Source organism: Dipodomys merriami, unplaced genomic scaffold (genome assembly GCF_024711535.1).
Source record: "Dipodomys merriami isolate MVZ:Mamm:240054 unplaced genomic scaffold, mDipMer1.0.p SCAF_434, whole genome shotgun sequence".
Lineage (NCBI taxonomy): Eukaryota > Metazoa > Chordata > Mammalia > Rodentia > Heteromyidae > Dipodomys > Dipodomys merriami.
The window spans coordinates 516,206-540,655 of NW_027205982.1; the positions used below are offsets into that span (position 1 = coordinate 516,206).

Below are 24,450 nucleotides of genomic sequence, written 5' to 3' on the forward strand. Positions count from 1 at the left end.
GCTCTTTTTTTTTTTTTTTTTTTTTGGTGGTGGTGGTTCATTGGAGATAAGAGTCTCAAAGACACTCCTTCCCTGGCTGGCTTTGGGCCATGATCCTCAGACCTCAGCCTCCTGGGTCACTAGGATGGCAGGCGTTGAGACACCAGCACTCGGATAACTGTTCTCTCCCGCTTCTCTTCTGGGCAGATTGTCACAGTCAACTGTGCCCGGCTGCTGAAGGCCGACCACCACGCCACCAACGGTGTGGTGCACCTCATCGACAAGGTCATCTCCACCGTCACCAACAACATCCAGCAGATCATCGAGATCGAGGACACCTTTGAGACCCTGCGGGTGAGGCCTGGGCCGGGGACACATGGCTTCCGCAGAGGGGCCTGGCAGGTTGCTTCTGTAGGAGAAGTTTCCCTTCCTGCAGGGAAACACTCATCGGTGCTCGCCTCTACCTGTCCTGTGAAACGCCTGTCTGTCCTCTCTTCCATAAAGATTTCCTTTCTTTGGCTCCCCTGGGAAAATGCAGAGTTTGTAGCCTGTGGTCCTCTGAGCCCTGGGCCTGCACTGTGAGGTTGAAGGAAGGCCTCTCTCTTCCAGATCTGTTTCCCAGGTGGAGTTGCACGCCCTTGCTCCTCTAAAGTCCTTGGTTCCCCAACCAAGCAGAGAGGTGCAGTGTGAACTTTGGAGTCTGGGGATCTGACTCCTGGACTGGCTTCCTGGACTGCTTTAGAGGCATAAGAATACTTACTGTTCCTTCCCCCCCTGCCCAGCCCAGGCCTCTGCCTTACAACCCGGAGGGGTGAGTGGGGCGTTGCTCTTGGCAGCCGATGCATGGGAGGAGGAAGTGAACGCAAGCTGCCCTGTCAGGGGTTTTGCCCTGATTCGAGGAACATGTCCTAACCACAACGGACACAAGTGGGAAAGGGGCGACCCCTCCCTGGAGATCTCCAACACAGAGTCAAACACACGGAGGCCGGCTGGTATCCATGGGCCTCAGCAAGTAGGGGGAATAGCTCTTAACAGACTCTGGAGGACCCCAAAGGATCTCTAAGCTCTTCTCCTCTGTCTTCACTTTGGGGGTCACTCAGAGGATGGGGGAGGAGGGTTCTGTGAAGGGGATAATGTGGCCTTGGAGTCAGTGGCACATATTTTGATTAATCACAGCTGGTCCTATTGAGTAACCTCCCCGTACTATTTAGGTTTTTCCTTCCCTCTAACCCTTTGCCACTTCCTAATACCCATCATTGCTGCTTCTAACACATGCTTAGGAAGCACCTGCTCCTTCCTGGAGATTGTTTTCTGTGCGAGAGCACTGCGTGAGCAAGCAAGACACACTTTTTCCTTGTAGTTATCCCTGGGGAGACAAATAAGATACAGACATAAACCCAAAAGCCACGGGTGGTGATAAAAAGTGTTGTGCAGTCAGCAATGTCAACGGTGAGCAAAAGTTGCAGGAGAGAGATGGATGGCCAGGAAAGACATGAACGGACCTGTTCCACACAGCACTGGGGCAGGGTCGTAGCCAGGCAGGAAGGGCCAGAGGGGAGATCAGAGACCGGTGCAGTAAGGAGGAGGTCTGTGGACCACAGGGAAGAGCACAAGGCAGGCAGAAAGGAGGGGTCTGGCCGCGTCCTTCAAGGCCTGCCTGATGTGCAGAGGAGTTCCTGTCCATCCTGAGAGTAGCCGCCAGCTGTTAGAGGATCATCCTGGCTGCTCTGCAGGGAGTGGGGTCGAGTGACCTCTCTACCCAGAGTTCCCTTAGGTAATTGAGATTGCAGTTACCAGAAGGACAGCTAAAGCATCGATACCAGGCAGACTGGGGCCCACAGGCCAGAGAGGAGATGCCTAGTTGTCTCCCAGAGGAATAGAAGTGAAAGAAGGGAAGGCAGAGGGAATGGTAGGGGTGAAGACGTGGAGGTAGAGAGGAAGACAGCATGCTTATCAAATGCCCGAGAGAGATGGCCATTGTGGCTGGTGTGCAGAGCAAGACCAGGCCGCGGTAAGTGAGGATCTGCGACCCACTTTCTCTCTCCCTCTCGGAGGGAGGACTGGCCAGGGTCTAGGAGAAGCCAGACCCTTTGGGGAGCCCTTCATCCTCCCCTCATCCTTCCTAGGCTGCTGTGGCTGCGTCGGGGCTCAACACCGTGCTGGAGGGCGACGGTCAGTTCACACTCTTGGCCCCCACCAACGAGGCCTTTGAGAAGATCCCTGCCGAGACGCTCAACCGGATCCTGGGCGACCCAGAGGCCCTGAGAGGTGAGTGCCCAACGCCTCCTGCGTCCACCCTTGAAGTCTGGACAGGAGCTTCATGGGTAGGCCAGCGTTATAGTTTAAAAAAAAAAAAAAACCCCGTTGCCAGTTCCCCTTTAAGCGAGGGGATGGAAGGATGGGAGGACCAAGCGTAGAAGGGAGTGAAGATGGGGAGAGGGCCAGGCCACTTTCAACTCCATGACCTCCAAAGGACCTTGAGCACTAAGTTGTCTTGACAAGGCCGGAGACCCCTGGAGAGGAGAGGAGGCCCCAAGTTCCCTGTGTACCCCCAGTCACACTCTTCCCTCCCTACCAAATACAATCCAGGGATGTCTTCATTTCTCTTGAATCTATTTAAACCCGCCCTGGCATGGTCTACGTCAGATGCCTAATGCCTTTCAGACACCCTATAAATTTAAAACATTCTAGCCAGACAGGGATGGGAAAGGGCCTATTTCTGAAAGCACAGATGGTATCTGTTCTGCGTCCAAGTGACTCTGGTGCCTCGTCTGTTCCATGCCAGGAACTGGTAGTGGATACAGTTCCATCTGTGCCTTCTAGGAATGAAAGCCTAGAGGGTAGCAAACGGGAGCAGGTTGTTGGGATGTAATCTAGTGAGTATAATGACGAAGATACTCAGGCAGTAGGAGTGAGGGCTGGGGTGGGTGGATGGGGGAGGGGGGTTGGGGGTGGAGCTCCAGCCTGGGGCTGGGGGTGGAGCTCCAGGCTTCCTAGAGGAGGTAAGCTGTAAATGCATCTATCTTAACACACTTGGAGTCTTTTTTTTTTCTTTTAGAGCCATGTTCCCATTGCATTAGTCAGCTTTCTGTTACTGTATCCAATAACCAGGAAGGTCAGCTTATAAAGCCAAAAGGTTTGCTTTGCTTTGGTTCAGTTTTGGAAGTTTCAGTCTATGGTCACTTGGCCCTGTTGCTTTAGGACTGTTCACCCAAAGTCATCCCAAAGCTAGCAGCGCGTGGGGGGGCGGGGGGGGTGAGGAAGAGACGCCTGGATCCCAAATCCTCTTAAAGGGCACCCCTACTTTTTAAGGTTTTCACAATCTCCCCATACAGCAGCCAGGCTCTGGGGGACATTCCAAGTCTGAACTATAAGCACCTATTAAAAAGACATCTTCTGTACCCAACACATGTGGAGATATCAGATCTTCTTATTCTAAAGTAGAAGGAGAAAAAACAACCCCTAATTTAGGTCTTTTTTTTGGGGGGGGGTCCGGTCGTGGGGCCTGAACTCTGGTCCTGGGCACTGTCCCTCAGCTCTTCAGCTCAAGGCTAGCACTCTACCACTTGAGCCACAGAGCTACTTCCAGCTTTTTCCTTTTTGCTTATGTGGTGCTGAGGAATCGAACCCAGGGCCTTGAGCATGCAAGGCAAGCGCTCTACCACTGAGCCACCTTCCCAGCCCCTAATTTAGGTCTTTTGCATGTTGGTTTTATCCTCCTCGATAACTGGTAATGCTCAAAGTGAGGTCCCTCTGCGGGGTGCTGTAGCTTCGTGCTGGAAGAAAGAGGGGTGTGGATCCACTGTTGTCAGTCTCCTGTTATTTCCAGGCCATCAGGCAGGCAGGTAGCAGCTGGGGCCTGGTATGTGTTTCCTTGGAAGTGTGGCTTCTGGTCCCAGCTCTACCCACAGATCACCTGCACCCCATCTCACCCCGTGGCTTAGGTTTCCTTCTCTGAGAATCAGAACTGCCCCCAAAGCGTCATTCCCTTAGGGCTGGGTTTGGTTTTGTTTCACGGTACTAGAGCTTGAACCCAGGGCCACTTGCTCGAAAGGCAGGTACAGTACCGGTTGAGCTCTACTCCTAGCCCCACCCATAGACTCCTGCCATTCTGTCTTTCTGTCTGGCTGGATCTGGTAACCACTGACTTCCAAAGCCAGTTTCAAGCAGCCCAGTGCAGGCCTCCGCTTCCTCCTGCCCGTGACAGCGCAGTTTTGGTTCCTACACTTTAGGGACAGATGAAAACTCGCTTCTGTGGTGAGGATATAAGACAGAGGGGCCTTGGAGACCCTGCCCAGCCTGGAGTGGGGGTGGGGGGCATGCCTTCCTCCCCCTTCTTTGGGGCTTCATCTGTGCATAAGCCTGTAAGAGCCTTTTCAGGGAACCCCTCCCCAGCCTCTCCCCCAAATATAACATCTGGACATGTAGCCATGCAGCTGTATTTATTATTTACAGGTACAGTGGATGGGATTGGAAAAAAAAAAAAAGCCATGTATCTTATTTCCCATCACTCCCGGTCTCTAGACGCGCGGTGGCAGCTAGTAGATCCTTGGGTAAAAATGAACAAAACCTGGCCAAATTAAACAAATATTTCAAAACTGTCCTTCAATACAGTTTTCACCTTCTCCTGCCACATTTTGCCTGTTTTAACAAGGTCAGTTGATTTAGAGGAGTAAGCTCACTTGAGTTTTTTCTTTTCTCCCTGAAGTCCTGAATAAGAGAATTCAATGTACAGTCCAGAGCTCACAGCCAATGGCTGACATAGCTTTGGACATTTACTCTTTGGTCAGGCTACATGCAGAGTGCTTCACACATCAGGTCTAGAAGACAAACGCTGCTGTCATCTGCTCTAATGAAGAAGATGAGGCTCAAGGAAGCTGAGCTCAGGCAGGCTGACAGCAGAGCCCCAGCTCTGGTTTTAGAGCGTAGCAAGCGGGAGAAGAAAAGGATCTGGGCATCATCCAGCCTCATTTGGAGATTGATCCAAATGATCAGGCCTGACTGGGCTCTCACTTGACCTATATCCTGCTCTACCCCTCCCCTCAGACCTCCTGAACAACCATATTCTGAAGTCCGCCATGTGTGCCGAAGCCATTGTGGCGGGGCTGTCCATGGAGACCCTGGAGGGCACCACCCTGGAAGTGGGCTGCAGCGGAGACAGGCTGACCATCAATGGAAAGGACATCATCTCCAACAAAGACATCCTGGCCACCAATGGCGTGATCCACTTCATCGATGAGCTGCTCATCCCAGATTCAGGTAAAGCCAGGCCTTAAGGCCCGGCCTCCCATCCCTTCTGCCATCCCTTGGTGACCAGATTGTAGGGGGGATAGAGGAGGGGGGGGACTCACAGATTCGTTCAGGGGACTTCCCTGCCTGGACCCACTTTACAACCCCTAGCCAGAAAACTCCTAGAGGGCATATGGCAGATTGAGGAGATACTTGAAGCAGCCCCGGGAGTCACTGAAGGTCCCCAGAGCCCTTTTAGATCTGCCTTTGGTAGCTGAGCACAAGGCTTGTTTCCTGACCCCAGAGCATTCCTTCCCGCCATAGTGTCCAAACCATCCCAGTCACTGACCCAGAGAGGCCGACTGGATGGACTTTGACTCAGCTTCCATATGACCCAGGAGAGAAGGGATCTCACAGGGAAAAGCAACACTCTTCGGGTGGGAGCGGTCACTGGCCTTGAAGGCTTCTCAGTCACCCCACAGGCAATGCGGCCTTGCCTGGAGACACCCCGGCCTCTTCCAGGATGGCTCTGCCCACAGCCAGCCCTGCGCTCCCCTCATTTCTCCAGTGGCTAGGCTGACACAAACCCCGCTGGGTCCCTGCAGTGGTTAGAGGGTTTGTTGACTCACAAGATGTTGCTCCTGCTGCCGAGTTCCATGCCATGGGGTGCGCAGATGATGAGCGCAAACAACACTGTTCGCTTTTGAACTCCTTCGGCAGCCAAGACCCTGTTTGAGTTGGCAGCAGAATCAGACGTGTCCACAACCGTTGACCTTCTCAGGCAAGCTGGCCTGAGCACGCATCTCTCTGGAAATGAGCGGTTGACCCTTCTGGCCCCGTTGAATTCTGTATTCAAAGGTAACTGATTCATTACCCCCATCAGCCACCTCTGTGAAACTCTTCTGCTCTGCCACAGCCTTTGGATGGCAGGCTTTTCAACTAACTCAGCTAGATGAGACCCCGGTAGAAACTTCAGACTTAATCTTTGTTTGGTTTTGCAAGAGCCAAGAATGCATTGGAGGAATCTCTGCCTAGGAATGCAAGGCTTTGCATCTGCCAGGAGAGCCGAGCATCCTTTGCTCTTTCTGTTTGCAAGGTCAAGTCTCAATATGCAGGCTGGGAAGACCCGCTAGGCCGCAGCTACGGGCAAGGAAGGGAAGGAGCCAAATTGTGTGCATGCCTTTCCTCTTACGGTGAAACTCCAAGGGCCCTACACCTATGCTGTTTTGTTTTGTTTTGTTTTCTGCAGAAGATGTGAGATGTTCAGAAATATTAGCAGTCCCAGCTCCCTTTCTCAGTCTCCATTTCCAAACTCAAGGAAGGACAGCTTTTCACCTTCTTTGTCTCTCATCATTCTCTCCACCCGGGAAGCCAATCACTCTGGCCCTTAACTACCTCTTGTCTTTCAGATGGAGCCCCTAGCATTGATGCCCACATGAAGAATTTGCTTCTGAACCACATAGTAAAAGACCAATTGGCCTCCAAATACTTATACCATGGGCAGACTCTGGACACATTGGGTGGCAAGAAATTGAGAGTGTTTGTTTATCGTAATGTGAGTGCTGCATCTTCAGTCCTGCTCTTTCTTTGGTTCAACTCTTAAGAAGTAGACGTTGGCTTTTTGTTGTTTTGTTTTGCTTTGCTTTGGTTGGCCATGGGGCTTGAACTCAGGGCCTGGGTGCTATCTCTGAGTGCACTTTACCACTTTGAGCCACAGTGCCACTTATGGTTTTCTGGTGGTTCATTGGAGATAAGAATCTCACTGGCTTTCCTGCCCAGGATGGCTTCAAATTCTGATCCTCAGATTTCAGCCTTCTGAGTAGCTAGGATGACAGGCGTGAGCCGCTGGTGCCTAGCTGTAGAAGTTTTATTAATAAAAAAATGTTTTAAGTAATATAATAAAAAATTTAAAAGTCCTTCTTAATCAAGGACTTACATAATCTAATGAAGAAGTAATTTCTTACTAAATGAGATTTTGCAGAAGGGTTAGGGAATATCCTTTTGTGGGTATCCTATAGTAAATAAACGCCACTCATGTCTGTATAGTTAGGAAGTAAGGCTGGAGGAGGGATGGAGGTTTTCTGTCCTTCCAGCCCCCTGACAGAATTACATACAGCTCCCTCCTTATTCCAAAAAGATTACCTTTCCTTTTCTCCTGTGTCTTTTCTATCTTCAAATCCCAATCTACCTTGGGATGTCTACCAGGAAGCTCAACGCAACCTTGTTCAGCCCTGGGATCAACCAACTCCATTTAGTTTTTCATCTATTCTGCCGAAAAAAAATAAATAAATAAATCAATGGCTTCGGTCATTGATCGTTATCAATAGACTTCCTCACTATGGAGACTTAATTGGATTCTCCTTTCCTTGAGGAAAAGTTTAAAATGATTTTCTGTCCTGAAAATAATACATCATGGTGGCCCAGGCTTCATGATGTAATACACACACTCACCAGTCTTGGGAGCGATGCCATCCACACAGCCCTGAACCAGCCTCTCTTTGTCTCTCTTCCGTGCAGAGCCTATGCATCGAGAACAGCTGCATTGCCGCCCACGACAAGAGGGGGCGCTATGGGACCTTGTTCACCATAGACCGCATGCTGACCCCTCCCATGGGGACGGTCATGGACGTCCTGAAGGGGGACAATCGCTTTAGGTAACCAATCTCTCCCAGGGTGGGGCTTCTGCCAAATAGAGAAGTCTGTGGACTGTGTGTGTCAAGATTCCTGCCTGATTTGGAAGATCAAGGCCAGCCTAGACAGGGTTGACCCTGTGCTGAGGGTTTTCCTAATGCTAGTGATGTTTCCAGGCTTAGGACAGGGAGAAAATGAAGGTCACCTTGAAACCTTGGGCTGGGAAGCAGGGTTCCTCCTGGGAGTGTCACCTTCCTGTAATGGGACGCAAGGGGAGAGAGAATAAAGGGGGAGAGGGCATTTTATTATGACAGCCCCAAGAAAACATTACTCTTTCGCTGGAAAATCCCCAATTTGCTGGGACAGGTGGCTTTGAAACCGGGGTGAGTCTCCCAGTCTCTGTGCAGAATCTACTCCTACGGAACTGTGGCTCCGGTGTTAAGTTTGCCTTTCCATCCTGTTCTTTCTGTTCCCGACTCCCTTGCTCACCTCCCGTGGATGCTGTCATGTGGAGTGACTTCAGCCACCTGCCGGCATGTCCTCCCTAGAACTCAATCCCGGAGCCAGCCAGTCTCTTGAGTTGGCCGTGGCTCTGACATTTCTTCCTCCCGCTACCTCTGGGCTCTGACTTCTGGCCACTCATCTTGAGTGTGATGTGTATATAACCTAGGTAGGGAGGAGATGACAGGTGGACTGATTCCCTCCTTTGCCTGGGAGGGAGATGAAGAAGAAGGAGGGGGGAGGGAGTGTGCCTTCTCCCAGCAGGTGACATTTCTTCTCCTGTGTGTTCACAGCATGTTGGTGGCTGCCATTCAATCTGCAGGCCTGACCGAGACCCTCAACCGGGAAGGAGTCTACACAGTCTTTGCTCCCACCAACGAAGCCTTCCAAGCCATGCCGCCGGAGGACCTGAACAAACTCTTGGGTAAAAAAAAAAAACAAAATGCTTTAAGTAACGCATTCCTATTTTTTCCTTTTTTCCAAAGTCATCTACCCAGCGGGGAAGAGCTGGCACCGGACAAAGGGGTTAACTGGAGGAATTTAATGATGAGATCATTTGTAGAAGGGTGGGAGGACTTAAGGGACTGGCAGAGAGCTAAGAAGACATCCCCGGGGCTGACAGCAGTGGAAAGAAGGGGCGGCAGGAGTGAGGGCAAGAACCAGGCAGGACTTGCACATAGGGCTCAGAAAGCTACCAGAGCCTTTTATATCCTATGAGGGCTGCTGAGCACCTCAGCAATCAGCCAATGGGAAGCCCAGCCTCCCTTAGGCCAGTGCCTGGGCCTGGGCCTGGGTCTCCTCCCATTGGCCGATTCCAGGAGGGCAGAGAGACCTAGATGTTGCAATTCGTAGAGGTCAGGGTCCCAAGTAGATGAAAAACAACCAGCCTGGTCACTGAGGCCTGCCTTCCCCCCTTGGGGAGCAGGAAAAATGCTTACCTGCATGAAATGTCCCTCGGGAGCAAATCCAAGTTCCCAAGAACTTTTAGACATGGGCCTGGGAAAATGTGTGCTCACATGCTTGGGTACCTGCTTTCCCTGGAAGCAGTTCGAACCCTGGCTCTGGCATTGACCAGGTGAGTGAGCCCTGGCAAATGGCTGAACCTTCCAAGAACTCCAATAGCTCCTCTCTTGCTCCTCAGAGAGGCTGAGATCTGAGGATCCCGGTTTCAAAGCCAGCCTAGGGAAGAAAGCCCATGATTGGCTTACGTCCAGTTAACCACCAAAAGAAGCCAGAAGTGGAGGGTGTGATTCAAGTGGTAGAGCACTAGCCTCGAGTGAAAAGCTAAGGGATAGCGCCCAGGCCCAGGGTTCAAGCCCCACGACCCACACACACACACAATATATATATATTATATTATGTATATAATATATATATATGATGGCATTGAGGTGGGCTGGGGGCTGAGGGCAGTGGGGGACAAAGACTCATTTCCACAAGAGACACTTCCCCTCTCCTGACAAAAGATGAGTCTGAGGAAGGTAAAGAAGACAAAGGACCTTAGCCAAACCTGGGGATACATATTGTTTATACCTCCCTTCTTTTAGGCGAATAGAAGGCTCAGGTTGCTGTCAGTTCTGAGCTGAATTTGCGTCCTGTTTAAATTTGCTTTATTATTCATTGAATGCCGGTGTCTGTGACGCTGACGTCTTTTTCCGGAGAAGAGCGGGGGAAATTCACTCTGAAAACAAACTTTCCATCCCCTCTTGGCCCTGCAGGAATGAACTATTCTTCCCCAGGTGGCCCGAGCCTGCTCAGATTCCTCTCGTTTTCAGTTGTGTGGGAGTGGAAAAGGGGGAGGGAGAAAGCGTCTCAAACATGCGCCCCCCCTCCTCCCCAGGCCTCACCCCAAGTCAGACTTCTAGAAAGAAGGATGCCCACCGCCTCCCCAGCCAGCATCCCCGGGGCTGCCTTGTCTTCTCCATATCCAGGCAGTACTTTTGTGTGTGGGAGGGGAACCTCGCCATTTGTGGATGTTTGGAAATCGCTTGGTACCCCTGACTCCGTCCCCTGGCACTGGAATGAGTTCATCAGTAATCAAGTGAACTCCGGAGAAAGTTTTCAGACATCCAGGAAGGAGCCCTGGGGAAATGAACCACCACCGTTGGCTAGGAGACGGGCCGATCAGGGAGGATCAGAGAGGGGCAGTTGGCAGCATTAGGCCCCGCTTCCCACGCCAAACTCGGGAAAGGCCTGTGTGTACCTTTATGAGCCATCGGATGCTTTCCCCAGCCGTAGGGGGGAAACTGATGTGAGCTAGAAGGAATGCCATGAAGTTCAGCGCTGAGCAGAGGTACCAGGGAGGGAATTCCCCACCCCGCCACCTCGGCCCTGACCTCATCGGCTCCGGGGCTCCTCTGGAGCACAGCTGTTGCCTCTTCCAAATCCCCCTTCAGGAAATGGCCCTCTCCGGTGGAAGATGCATCGGAGGGCAGAATATGTAAATATTTCACAACTGTGTTATGGCCGACAAGACCCAGCCACGCCGATGATGAAGCATCCCAGATGGCGTGGCTGGAAAGGTCCCTGGCGTTTCCCTGGCAAATATTTAGCTCATGGAAACACAAGTCCTGCTCACAGAGGAATATGGCTTAACTCAGCCGCCGGGAAACTCTGCTTAACTCAGCCACACAGGGCCAGTCCTGGGCCCCAGTCATGCGCCTTGTGTCTGCCGACCTGTGTGCAGATGGTGGTCGGCTCAGGGCTGAGTACACAGTAGGTGCTCACTGAATGCTTGGACTTAAGCGCACGGACTTTTCCACCTTTGAGTCAGCCACTTTGTACTTTCTCCTCTGGGCCCTCCGCCTTGCCAGTGAGCCATCTCGAGATTCAGTCTGCCTCTCCTTCCCCCAACCCTGCAGGAAACGCTAAGGAACTTGCCAACCTCCTGAAATACCACGTCGGCGATGAAATCCTGGTGAGCGGGGGCATTGGGGCCCTGGTGAGGCTGAAGTCTCTCCAAGGAGACAAGCTGGAAGTCAGCTCGGTGAGTGTGCTGGCAAATGTCTGGTTACGGACCACCACGGGGCCTGGCGTGGGACACACCACCTTAGAGATATATCCTGACTGCAAGAGGGCAGCTTGTCCACAGAAAGAAGGGAAAGAAAAAAGGGGGCGGGGGAGAGCTCTTCAGGGAAATCAAGCCAGATTGCAACTAGATGCAAGAACTTCCGGATTTGCAAGGGCATAAAGCATCAGACTTGGCATGTGGGAGAGGCCCGTTAGGAGAGGGCAGGCAGTGAATGGCGTATGTGTCTCCCTCTTGAGCGATCAGCCCCCCAAGCCAATCACTGCTCCAGTCCCCCACATGCAGGGGCTCAATGAGGTGCTGCCTTGAGCCAGACCATCCTCAGAGGCGCCCTGGACTCTCATTCCCGCTCTGCGAGCTTACCTTGCTCTGCAAGTGGCTGATGCCATTCTACCTTGGCGCGGTGCTTAGCACATCCCCACCTCAAAAGAGAGAGCCAGAGAGAGAGAGAGAGAACCAGCCCAGTTCTGAGAAGCTCCCTTAAAGAAGGCCACTGGTCTCCCTGGGGATGGACACGCTAGGATATAGCTGGTTGGAGACCCCTGCTCCTCTCTCCTGATTTCGAGCCTCCCTGGATCCCTTATTTTTTTTTTTCTTGGGAGCCTGGGTAAAACCTGTTGGGATAGATGGAGGGAGGCCTGGGGAGAGATTTATCTTCCGATGATCTCCTCGCACCTCGTGTCAGATGTTGGGGTCCTACCTGTCTCAGACACACAAATAGTTTAGCAAGGCCTGCGTTCGATTCTCCTAGGTAGACCTCCCCTCAGGGACTCCTAAGCCAGGCATCTTGGAAAAGTAGGAAGAGCCTTTTGTGCAGATCTGAAGGCCCAGCTTCTAGTCCCAGCTTAAAGGTGGGGGGCACACTGTGCCCCTCAAATCTCTGTCTCCACTTCTGATCAGAGACAACAATACTCACCCTCCTTTGCTCTACACTCCCATGGGGATCACCACCTTGTAAGTTGCACTGTACTGCGTCTACGAGGGAAGGAAGGTCTGCAGAGGACAGAGACTGTGTCTCTCCCCAGACCATAATCCCCAGGACCTGGGCCTGGGTCTGTCCTCAGCAGTTACATGGATAAAATAAGTCTGTTGTGCATTTCCTAACCATCATCTCTGTTTCTCCCAGAGGAACAATGTCGTGCATGTCAATAAGGAGCCAGTTGCTGAAATCGACATCATGGCCACAAATGGCGTGGTCTATGCCATCAACAGCATTCTGCAACCTCCAGGTGAGACCCCCCACAAAGTATGTCATCCCCAAGAATTGGAATCTGGGCCTTCTCTTCATGTGGTAGCCTGTGCTTAGTAGAAAAACTGTCCTACACAAAGATCAGGATAAGGTGAAACCGTGACCATCACACAGTGCGGCTGACGGAAATGTGAATTGGTGTCTTCAAAGAGTACACCCTCGGTGTTGGTGGCTCACACCTGTCATCCTAGCTACTCAGGAGGAGGCTGAGATCTGAGGAGTACGGTTCAAAACCAGCCCGGACGGGAAAGTCTGTGAGACTTTATCTCCAATGAACGGCCACAAAGTCAGAAGTAAAGCTGTGGCTTAAGTAATCCAGCTCTAGCCTTGAGCACCAAAGCTCAGGGACAGCACCCAGGCCTTGAGTTCAAGCTCTTGGACTGGCATGGAAGGAAGGGAGGGAGGGAAGGAGGCAGAGAAGAGGGAGAGAGGGAGGGTAGGAGAGAGAGGGAGAGAGAGAAGAGAGAGAAAGGGAGAGAGGAAGGAAGGAAGAAGGAAAGAAGGTAGGAAAGGAAGAAAGGACGAAAGGAAGGGAGGGAGGGATGGAGGAAGGAAGGAAGGAAGGAAGGAAGGAAGGAAAGAAGGAAAGAAGGAAGGAAGGAAGGAAGGAAGGCAGGCAGGCAGGCAGGCAGGCAGGCAAGGCATGGCTGGTCTTGTTGAATGGTCCAAATGGTCCACTGTCCCCGCCCCACCCCACCGGGCCCAGTGGGGTGCTTGTGCTTGTATCTCGCATGCTGGTCTCAGACACGGTTCCTGTGCATACAGATGTTGGCCCCAGAGCTCCCAGCTCTTCTCTCCTGGTCTCTCTTTACCCCACGGGGGAGGGGGGGGAGGAGAAGAACAGTTGACCCTCAGTGCCACCTCTCCTCACTTGCCCATTCACCCCTCTCCGAGCCAAATCCCTCCACGAGTAACGACGTTATACAGGGGAACAAAAGGCTTCACTGGGAAATGTGAGCCAGGAGTCCCAGACGTGCCCAGTAGGAATGGCACGCTGGAGGTTCCGCTCTCACCGAAGTGGCCTTTTCCATCCTCTCCAGCCAACCGGCCTCAGGAGCGAGGGGACGAGCTGGCCGACTCTGCCCTCGAAATCTTCAAGCAGGCATCAGCGTTCTCCAGGGTAAGCTGCCTGCTAGGGTTGGGCCCAGATGGAGCTAGCCTTGGGGCTTCTGCTTGGGCCCCAGCATTGGTTTGTTTGAATGTGTTCTTAGCAAGCATGAGAGTGCGCAAGTCTGCTCCAGAAACCTGGAGTGAGTTTTCACTAGAAAACCTGATCCCTGCTGGGTGCTGGTGGTTCACACCTGTGATACTAGCTACTCAGGAGACTGAGATCTGAGGATCGTGGTTCAAAGCCCGCCCGGGCAGGAACATCCATGAGACTCTTATCTCCAATAAACCACTAGAAAACTGGAAGTGGGGTTGTGGCTCAAGCGGTAGAGCGCTCGCCTTGAGCTGAAGAGCTGAGGGACAGTGCCCAGGCCCAGAGTTCAAGCCCCACAACTGACAAAAAAAAAAAAAGAAAGAAAAGAAAACCTGACCCCTTGTGTTTTATTCCAGGCTGCCCAGAGGTCTGTGCGGCTAGGTGAGTCTCATCGGCATTTTGGATTTCTGTAGTAGTCCCTTCGGGGCCCTATCCCTGGCAGACCCAACAACTGTATATAGATAGATAAGAGCATCACGATCTGGCAGAACAAGCCTGGCTTTTAGGCATCAGGCCAGCAAGGGGAGGGAGGGTGAATTGGGGTCAGATGCAGAAAAATGCAGCTTCTTTCTCAGTCAGGGGAAGATAATAAAAAAACACGGCCTTTTCAGGGGTTGATGTGAGTTTTGGCTTGGGGAACTGTGGGAATATTGCACAGCACTTGGCAGGAGCCCACAACAGAGATGTGGTTCCAAGCTGATAGATGTAGAAAATACACCTGATCCTCAGACAAGTTAAACGCGAAAGTTCCACGGGCCACACCGTACCTGGTGAGCACAGGAGGACCTGGCAGAAGACACTAGGCTCTTGTGCTCGGGATGACATCTCGACATCAGGTGGCATGGGTGCGCTTTCACTCAGGCTCCTCCCTCTTTTCAGCCCCTGTCTATCAGAGATTACTGGAGAGGATGAAGCATTAGCACAAAGGATCACAGGAGGAAGGCCCGAAGCAGCTTCCTACCACTTCTCTTAGTTTGCCAAAGAGACCATGTGAATGTTCTGGAAACCAAAGATCACACTTCAATAGACATGGGCCGCACCACAATCAGATCTGAGCCTTGGATGGGGAAGAGGGAAACAAGAGAAAGATGTTCCCCCACCTCTTTTTATATCCTTTATTTTTCCATTCCTCCGCCCACTCCCCACCGCCCCTGCCCCAGACATGGTTGTTAATGCCTACTTGCATGCAAAGATCTGGGATACCATGACCCGACACTCACTTGTAGAAAAGAACCCATATGTGGAATTTCCTGCCCATGTCGAGTGCCTGGAAAAAAAAAAAAAAAAGAAGAAGGGAAGTTAACCGCATGGTGGATCTCATAAAACGCAAGTCAAGCAATCCAGCATTCTGGGAAATCCTGGCCTGCTCTGTAGAGCTCTGGCAGAGCTGGAGAAATGGCATTATTATAAGCTATGAATCGAACTGTTTTCTGTCCAATGTGTCTTCCATCCCCACACGTGGCTTGGGCGCTTCTATGTGGCCCTGTCCAGGTAGAAAAGAAAGAAAAAGAATCATGGAGCCCCAGACTTCCTGAGTGTGACAGAGCCATGGTGTGTTTGTGATAATAAAAATGAAAGAAATGGATGCCTGTGTGGACAGCTGTGTGCCAGCCTGGGGATCAGAGGTAGAGCCTGCTCTGGGGGGGGGGAACAGGGAAAGGGGGGCTGCCAGTCTACCTTTTAGCCCTCAAGCCCCCCTCCAGGAGCACCTCTGAGGTAATAGAGGACCCTCAGATGCTCACTCAGCTAGTGGGGATCTCCATCTGTCTTTGATGAACATTTTGTCATCTGAGCCTCTTACCAGCCCTGGAGTCCTGAGTCCTCATGTTCACGTGGCCCTGTGACCCCCTCATCACACTTGAAATCATCTTCCTTCCCTCTGTCTTTGTGGTGGTTTTGGATTGCATAGCCCCTGTGCAGTGGGATTTTTTAAATAACAGAGCCCCATCACACAGATGGGGAGATTGAGGTCCGGGAAAGGGAGAACCACTGGGAACAGAGAAAAAAAAACCCTGGACTTCAGGCTCCAATCCAAGTCTCCTGACTCCTAAAAGATGACCATTTGCCAGGAGACAAGTCTAGGCTTTGCAAGTTCTGTGCCAACCTATGTTCACGTTCCTTTCCCAGCATCCCGAATCTCTGTTGTCTAGACAGTATCCCCATCATCCTGAAAGGGGGTGCTGTATATCTGGGGGGGGGCTGGTCTTTGCTCTCTCCCTGTGTGGTCTTTGGTAGCCATTCCACCCCTGAGGCCTTCTCTATAACAGGGAGATGACTGTCGACCTCTGCTTCCTCGATCCGTCATGAAGATGATGTGGGATAGTCTACATGGAGTTCTAGGCACAGCACTGGGTTTATTGGCTATGCAGGACCTTTGTAGCCAAACCTTTATGTGTGTCCTTTACCGGAAGGCAGCCCGTGTTCCTGGACCATAGAATAGTCTGGCTCAGGCAGGTAGAGTCTGCACTCTGGGCCCAGTGAGCTTTTCCCTCCTAGCCAAAGAGGATCCCTTTTTAGATCTTGTATAGCTCATTGGTTTCCCCCCCACACACACACACACACACTCCATTTCTCCAGGAACGCAGGCAAAACAGATGCCACCCCTAGGACCAAATGGGGGTGACTGGAAGACAATTGCTTGCCGCCCTGTACCCCATCAAGGCCACAGGGCATCCCAAATGAGAAGGAGGTTGCCAGGCCTCTCCTGAGTCTTGCTGCGGAGACTGGATCAAGGGAGAGGAAGGAGAGGATAGAGGTCTCCTTCCCCTGTGCACCCCACTTTGCTGTTCCTGGGCCTATGGGCTTCCTGGGAATGTAGAGAAGCCCGCAGACCTGATCTGCATTGAGGTTCAGAGGTCTTCCTCTCAACCTAGACTCACCTAGACCTGGAAGGTCAGAAAGGGCCCACCGCATTGGACTGTTTTACATCTAGCTGTGTGAGCCCTGCTAGTCCTCCGTTGGGATGCCACGTGTGAGCTGGGGAGATGCCAGGCGAATTTTCACTGTCGCAGAATTGGAAGCTGTGAGAGTTGAGGGCGGCTGCCATGCTGCAGATCAGGAAGAATGGAAACACGTCTCCAGCCCACGTGACTCTAGAGTCTGAACTCGGAAGCAATCTCCTCCCTCTCTACTGAGGATCCACTGAAAAACCTTGGGCGAGCAGATCCTGGAGATCTGGGTGGCCAGAGCCTTCCCTCTCCTTCCCTCCCCTCCTCATGAGAGACCTCAGCAGGCCTGGTCTTTACCTGCTAGCACCCTAGTCCCTTCTTGCTACCATATCTGACAGGGATGGAGATGGAGAAGCAACCGTAGCACCACACAGAAATGCCATGGAGGAGAGAGGAGAAACACCGCTATGCTGGGAAACCATCGTCCAACATGATGCTTTTGAGATGCTGCCTGGAATATTGTGCTCAGAGCTGTTTCTGAGCCAGGAAATAAGGGCTGGGCCTCAGGCCCTGTCTAGAGAAGTCAAATACGGCCACTTCTGACCATCTCTGCTTGACGAGGAAAAAAACACCAGAGAGCCAATCAGAGATTAATTACATCAGGAGGCTACGGGAACCTACATATGCAGGCTCACGCATTCACGCCACCCCCTGTGACCCTAAGGGATTCAACACAGAGCCTCAGGCATAGACAACTCATACTCCACAGACTTTCCTGGGGCCCAAGGAGGGAAGAAGCCACTGGGGTACATAGGCACCATGGAACTTTCCAGTTCTGGCCTCAGGCTGGCTAGAGGGAAGCTCCCAGAACCATCCACACCCTAGTTCAGCCTGAAATCCCGACCATTTTTTTTTTAACCTCCCTTGCTCAGATGTGAGCTGCTCAGGGGGCCAATCACAGAGCACCAAGTTCATCACCCAGGGACAGCAAACCAATGAGCTCTCCAGGCTCAGGTTCCTCTTGCTCCTTAAAAAAGAAAAGGAGGGGAAAAAGAAAAAAGAAAAAAGAAAAGGAGGTCAGGCACCCATGGCTCACACCTGTCATCCTAACTACTCAGAAGGCTGAGATCTGAGGATCATATTTCAAGGCCCACCTGGGCAGGAAAGTTGGTGAGACTATTCATCTCCAATGAACCACCAGAAAACCAGAAGTGGGGCTGTGGCTCGAGTGGTAGAGCGCTGGCCTTGAGCTGAAGAGCTGAGGGACAGCACCCAGGCCCAGAGTTCAAGCCCCACGACCAAAGGAAAAGGAGTCCTTCCTAGACCCTTGGGGTTCCCCTTTAGAACGAGGGGAATATCGGGGTACTGGAGACAATCTAAAGACTGCTTGGCAGAAAGGATAGCACTTTCTCTCCAACAGCTGACTCCACTTGCCAGCTCTTTAAGGGATGAATCTTTATGCTGAGAGTTTTGGTGGTGGTGTTTTTTTTTCCCCCTCCTTTGTTCCTAGGATCCTCTTCTCCTTGATTCTATTAGAAGGGTGTGAGGTTTGGGAATAGCAAAGACAGAGGGGAAAGACTACTGATGAAATGTCCTCACTCGGGCAGAAATGAGTTTTGGAGAGAACAGATGGAAAACTGTACTCTCCTCCCCTGTCGATGGGGCCTGTGGGTCCCCGTGGTTTCTGGATGAGCAGACCAATAATTCAAGTTCAAGGAAGCCGTGTGCCACGGGGATTTTTTTTTTTCTTGATGACAGCTCTTATCCTGGTTCCTGGGATTGGAGGATCAAAGCCTGCCTTGGGGGGAAAGGGGAGGGAGGGTCTGTATCCAGACTAAGTCACTCCCCTGGGCGGTAAAGGGAGCAAGAAGAGGATGAGGATCAGTACCCTTGGGTACTCAGTTGCTCCATCATGCAGGGGTAGCTCCTCCGGATATGCCAGGGAGACAAAGAAGAACCACCGTGATGTTAGCCTGGAACCCCAGGCCTACTCTGAAATAAAGCAGCTGCGTTCCTTTCAAACTGTATTCAGATACCACATGTCTAACCTGGAGCTGCTGTGAACATACCCCTCCCGCGCTGAGTCCCTTGTCTCAATGCATTTGTGTGTGTATGCGCTCATAGAGGTCAGGGCTTGAACTCAGGGCCTGGGCGCCGTCCCTGAGCTTTTCCACTCAAGTCCGGCACTCTGCCATTTTGAGCCACACCTCCACTTCCCAGCGTGTGGGTGCGCAGAGGTGTACCTGCCCTCGCTGGCTTTGAACTGCTATCCCCAGAGCTCAGACTTCTGAGCAGCTAGGATTACAGGTGTGAGCCGTGGGCACCCAACTAAAATGCATTTTGTATTGACTTGAATTCTGCTTCCCTGGCGCAGGCAGCAAATCCTTTGGGCTTAGACCCACTCCCCTTTTTTTTGCCTTCAGACGGGGATATAGAGGCTGATCCTCAATGGTATAGTGGCAGCAGGGACCAGCAAGAGAGTAGGGACAGGTGTGAGGTGGAAAGGTCTTCAGACGGAGCTCAGGATGTATCCAGCTCCATTAGACAAGACTGCAAGGAACTCCACATAATCAGCCCCACGGGAGACCTAGAGATCACAACATAGGCCTTCATTCACCGTGCAGAACTGCCGAACCCTGTGGTCCACCGGAAAGGCAGGGGAGTGGGGGAGATCCTGACCACCCACGAGAAAAGCTCTGGGCACTTTCGAAGCCAGGGATGATTCGGTTTGTGGATTAGCATCCCTACTGGAGAGAAGACAGCCACTAGGAAATACTTCTCAATGAACTGTACCAAGAACCTCCTTTTGGTGAACATCATATATGGAGCTTGTACCAGTGAACCATGAAGGATAAAAAAAAAAACTTTACTGGACACCAGTGGCTTGGGCCTGTCATCCTAGCTACTCAGGAGGCTGAGATCTGAGGATCACGGTTCAAAGCCAGTCAGGACAGGAAAGTCTGTGAGACTCTGATCTCCAATGAACCACCAGAAAATTGAAGTGGCGCTGTGGCTCAAGTATAAGCCTTGAGTAAAAAAAAAAAAAAAAAAAGCTCAGGGACAGTGCCCAGGCCCTGAGTTCAAGCCTCACAACTGGCACAAATAAATACATAAATAAACAAATTCCCCTTTTTGTACCTTTCTAAATAAATTTTTACCATTTGAATTCCGTTTCCTAATTTGCCTAGCCTTTGTTTTGGAACTTTTTATTCTCATTTGAATTCAATTTACATGAAGAAGGGAACTCAGAGTCCAAATAGGTTAATTTCACCTCCAAATTGTTATTCTATCATCTGAAATTCACCAATTACTTCCTATCCTCCGCCACATTCTGTTTTCCTAGTCATATCCTCTTGTCTCTGGGCCGCATTTTCTGTCTTTTTTGATCTAGGTAGCCGTGCTTTTATCTGTAGCACACCTCTTAAATTGGTGTTAATTTAGTATCTTCTAATATCGACAGATGTTAGCTCTTTTCACCTTTTGAAGATAACTATTTTCCTTTTATAAATTTATGCTTTCTCCTTGTAAAAGTTTCAGAAGGTATAGAGCAGCAAAAAGAAACTATTATATACATACACATATATATATATATATATATATATATATATATATATATATATATATATATATGCCCACAGTTCTACCAGTAACCACCATTGTCAAGTTACGTTAACAAATCCTTCCAGATTTTATTTTTGAGAAAAATGAAAGCCTCATGTATACAAGACAAATGCTCTGTAATGTAGTAATATCTCAGTCCATAATCTTCCTTTGTTATACCCAAAGAAATTGTGTTTCAAAATTTTTTTTTTAAAAGGCCAAATGCTAGTGGCTCCCACCTGTCATCCTAGCTACTCAGGAGGCTGAGATCTGAGGATTGAGGTTCAAAGCCAGCCTAGGCAGGAAAGTCTATGAGACTCTTTTCTCCAATGAATCACAGAAAAAGTTGAATGTGGTGCTGTGGCTGAAGTGGTAGAGTGCTAGCCTTAGGCAAAAGCAAAGAGTGCCCAGGCCCAGAGTTCAAGCCCCAGGACAAGAAGAAGAGGAAGAGGAAGAGGAAGAGGAAGAGGAAGAAAGAAGAGCAGGTATTGTCCTAGGCAGAATTTTTTTTCCAAAATTACCATTTTATTACTTTTAGTTTCAATAAACATGTGGAATTTTTTTTTCTGGTCCCGGGGCTTGAACTCAGGGCCTGGGCTCTGTCCCTGGGCCTCCCTGTGCTCAAGGCTAGTGCTCTACCACTTGAGCCACAGCGCCACTTCTGGTTTTTGGGTGGTTATTTGGAGATGAGTCTCACGGAATTTCCTGCCCAGGCTGCCTTTGAACCGCAATCCTCAGATCTCAGCCTCCTGAGTAGCTAGGATGACAGGTGTGGGCCACCGGCACCAGACCTTACACTCACATTATTACGTGTGATGTGGTTTATAGAGGACAAAACGGAGGTTCAGAGAGATTGGATGATGAATACGGACTGTGTCCCGTGCTGCACCATTTGCATGTTGAAATCCCAGTATGACGTTATTTGGAGATGGGCCTTTGGGAGGGGATGAGGTCGTGAGGGTGGAGCCTTATGATAGAATCAGTGCCCTTATCAAAGAGACAAGAGAGAACTTTCTTCTGCTTTTCTCTCCACCAAAGGAAGCTAAAGAGGAAGACATCTATGGCCATCGGGAAAGAGAATCTTTGCCACAAATGAATTGGTGGATGCCTTCATCTTAGATGTCCTAAAAAATGCCAGAATTGTGAGTAATAATTCTCTGTTGTTTAAAACACCTACTTGATATTGGGGATGTAGTGCAGTTAGTTGGGTGCTTGTAGCACTGATATGCTCTCAGTCCTGGTTACATGTCAGCGCCCTGAGGAAGAGTTTCTGGTGTGTGTGTGTGTGTGTGTGTGCGTGTGTGTGTGCGTGTGTGTGTGTGTGTGTGTGTGTGTGTGTGTGTGTGTGTGTGTGTGGTCAGTCGTGGGGTCTGAACTCTGGGCCTGGGCACTGTCCCTCAGCTCTTAAGCTCAAGGCAAGCGCTCTACCACTTGAGCCACAGCGCCACTTTCGGCTTTTTCTGCTTCTGTGGTGCTGAGGAATCGAACCCAGGGCCTCATGCATGCAAGGCAAGCGCTCTACTACTGAGCCACCTTCCCAGCCCTGGTTTTTGTTTTTAACTCCTAACACTTGGACCTCAGCTCCAGAGAATTTTTTTTTTAATTGGTCTTCTGTACTTTAAAAACCTCCATAGGTGGTTTCCATGGGGAGAGCTATGATCTCCAATATTGCTGTTACACCTTTCTAGGCCCATTTCTAGGTCCTATCCTGTCAGAGTCTACTTCTTTCTCTTTTACCTGTGACAGTACTAGAGCTAGGTATTCAATTGCAAGGAAGGTACTCTACAGCCCAGCTGTTTTAGCTACTGTGTGTGTGTGTGTGTGTGTGTGTGTGTGTGTGTGTGTGTGTGTGTGTGTGTGTATGTGCTGGTTCTGAGCCTTGAACTGTCCTGATTGCTGTCCCTGAGCTTCCTTTTCTCAAGCCCAACACTCTACCACTTGAGCCACATCATCATCACTTCCAGCTTTTTCTGGGTAGTTTATTGGAGATAAGAGTCTCACGGACATTCCTGCCCAGGCTGGCTTTGAACCGCGATCCTCATATCTCAGCCTCCTGAGTAGCTAGGATGACAGGCGTGAGCCAGCAGTGCCTGGCTATTTTTAGCTCTGGTTATTTGTCTTTAAATAAGGTCTCACTTTTGGGCCTAGGCATTGACACTTCCCACCACAGCTGTGGTGACAGGTGCCCAGCTTTATCTGTTGAGGTGAGATCTTATAAACTTTTTTTTTTCGAGGGGAGTTGTGGGGGCCATGGATAACCTGAAACCACCATCCTCTTTATCTTGGGAGGATCTCACCTACCTCTTGAGTTATTAGCTAGGTTTGCAGACTGGAGCCACCAGCACCCAGCTTCAGATTCCCTTTCAGTTATATGGGGAGACCCATGGTCAGCATATAATTGCATACACTGTAGCTTAACATACACACTGAGCTAGAGTGTATGTTCATTAAAGTAATTAAAATGAAGATCCTGATTTAAGGGTTCCTGGATGGAGCCCCAGCTTCTTATATTTCACAAAAGGGTCCCGGTGACACTGGGAACGCAACCTGGGGGCCATACTGTGAGTGACACCTGCAGGTTGGAAAGGTTTTCCCTAGACCGAAATATCTTAACATGTCATCATGGGACCTGCAGTATCATCAGGAAACATGCTGGAGACGAAATCCGGGGATTCCAGCTTAACCCTCTTGGACCAGAAATTCCCTGCTTGGTTTTAAATGGTGATGCAGAGTCGTCTGTAGGGGAACCACTGCAGGAGGCAGAGACCCTGCACGAAGGGCCAGTAAAGGAGGGTCTGACCCACTGCAACCTTGTCTTCCTAGAGGTCACAGTCCCCTGGAGCAGGAAGCAGAGAAGGCCAGCCAGCCGTATCTGAAACCCCACATGAATTCTGTTTCCTGATCCGTTCAGGGGCAGTCACATTGATATCATTATGTAAATATGCAGAAAGCAACATTCTTGAAGGAAAGCCCTTAACTTGGAGATTTTTTTTTTTAATGAGCTCTGGCTCAGACCTCTCTCCAGATGTCTATTTATTGTGTTTATCAACAGCTTCCCGGGAGATTTTTAAAACACACACACACACACAAACAAGCACAACAACAACAAAGCCCCCATATCTGTGTGTTTGATTTTCTCTTGGTTTAATGCAACAGTTTCTGGAGCCTAAACACTTATTTCTGGAAAGCTATGGGTTTTCCCTGACCTGAAGAAACAGGGAAGTTTGTGCTTCCATAAAAGGAGCAAAGTAGAATTTTCATTCGAAAAGTAGGCTGCTTGTTCCTTCTTTCTTTTTTTTTTTTTTTTTTTTTTTTTTTTTTTTTAAATTTTTTTTATTGTAGAGATACTATACAGAGGGTTACAGTTACATGAGTGAGGTAATGAGTACACTTCCACTTCCTCTTGAACATTGTTACCCCCTCCATTGTTTTCCCCCTACCATCCCCTCCCTCCCTCCCTTCCCCAAGGTTCTTTTTTTTTTTTTTTTTTGATCGTGATTAAGTGATTACTTAATTTCCGGAAATTCACAGTATTGTGGAATAATGATGCTCATTTAAAGTCACAAGTTCATTCTAACTTTCCTGGAGCAAATTGTCTATCACAGTCTGTAATATATAACGGTGCTCATATGTTATATACCATATATGTGATCAGCAGCATGGGGATATTTAGTAGTGGTTCAACCAGATGAGTGGGAGTTCTTTGTTTCTTAAGTCCTGTTAGTTTTGTCATATCACCTAACATTTTGGATTCATCATCCACTTATCAGGGAGACCATGTACTGTTTGTCTCTTCGTTCTTGGCTTACCTCGCTCAACATGATTCCTTCTAGCTCCATCCATTTCCCTGCAAATGCCATTATTCTGTCATTTCTAATGGCTGCATAATATTCCATTGTGTATAGATACCACAATTTTTGGATCCATTCATCTGTGGTGGGGCATCTAGGTTGTTTCCATATCCTAGCTATTGCGAACAGTGCTGCAATAAACATGGAGGTGCACGTGTCCTTGTATATTGGTTCCTGTTGTTCAGGGTAGATGCCTAGAAGTGGTATGACTGGGTCGTAAGGGAGGTCAATCTTTAGCTTTCTAAGGACCCTCCAGACTGCTTTCCAAAGTGGTTGTATGAGTGTACATTCCC

The 24,450-nt window shown here is 50.1% G+C and overlaps 1 protein-coding gene across 1 annotated transcript in view; it reads left to right on the forward strand.

Annotated features, from left to right (window-relative positions):
• Positions 1 to 15,403, forward strand: part of LOC138807799 (transforming growth factor-beta-induced protein ig-h3) — a 31,105-nt gene extending 15,702 nt beyond the window's left edge. Inside the window, exons 6-17 of the mRNA XM_069993563.1 lie at positions 187 to 333; positions 2,106 to 2,247; positions 5,026 to 5,238; positions 5,929 to 6,066; positions 6,618 to 6,763; positions 7,726 to 7,862; positions 8,634 to 8,764; positions 11,202 to 11,326; positions 12,495 to 12,597; positions 13,658 to 13,737; positions 14,175 to 14,199; positions 14,698 to 15,403. Coding sequence (XP_069849664.1) covers positions 187 to 333; positions 2,106 to 2,247; positions 5,026 to 5,238; positions 5,929 to 6,066; positions 6,618 to 6,763; positions 7,726 to 7,862; positions 8,634 to 8,764; positions 11,202 to 11,326; positions 12,495 to 12,597; positions 13,658 to 13,737; positions 14,175 to 14,199; positions 14,698 to 14,738 — 1,428 coding nt within the window. The 3' untranslated portion in view covers positions 14,739 to 15,403. The remainder of the gene's footprint in view (positions 1 to 186; positions 334 to 2,105; positions 2,248 to 5,025; positions 5,239 to 5,928; positions 6,067 to 6,617; positions 6,764 to 7,725; positions 7,863 to 8,633; positions 8,765 to 11,201; positions 11,327 to 12,494; positions 12,598 to 13,657; positions 13,738 to 14,174; positions 14,200 to 14,697) is intronic.
• The last annotated feature ends 9,047 nt before the right edge of the window (positions 15,404 to 24,450 follow it).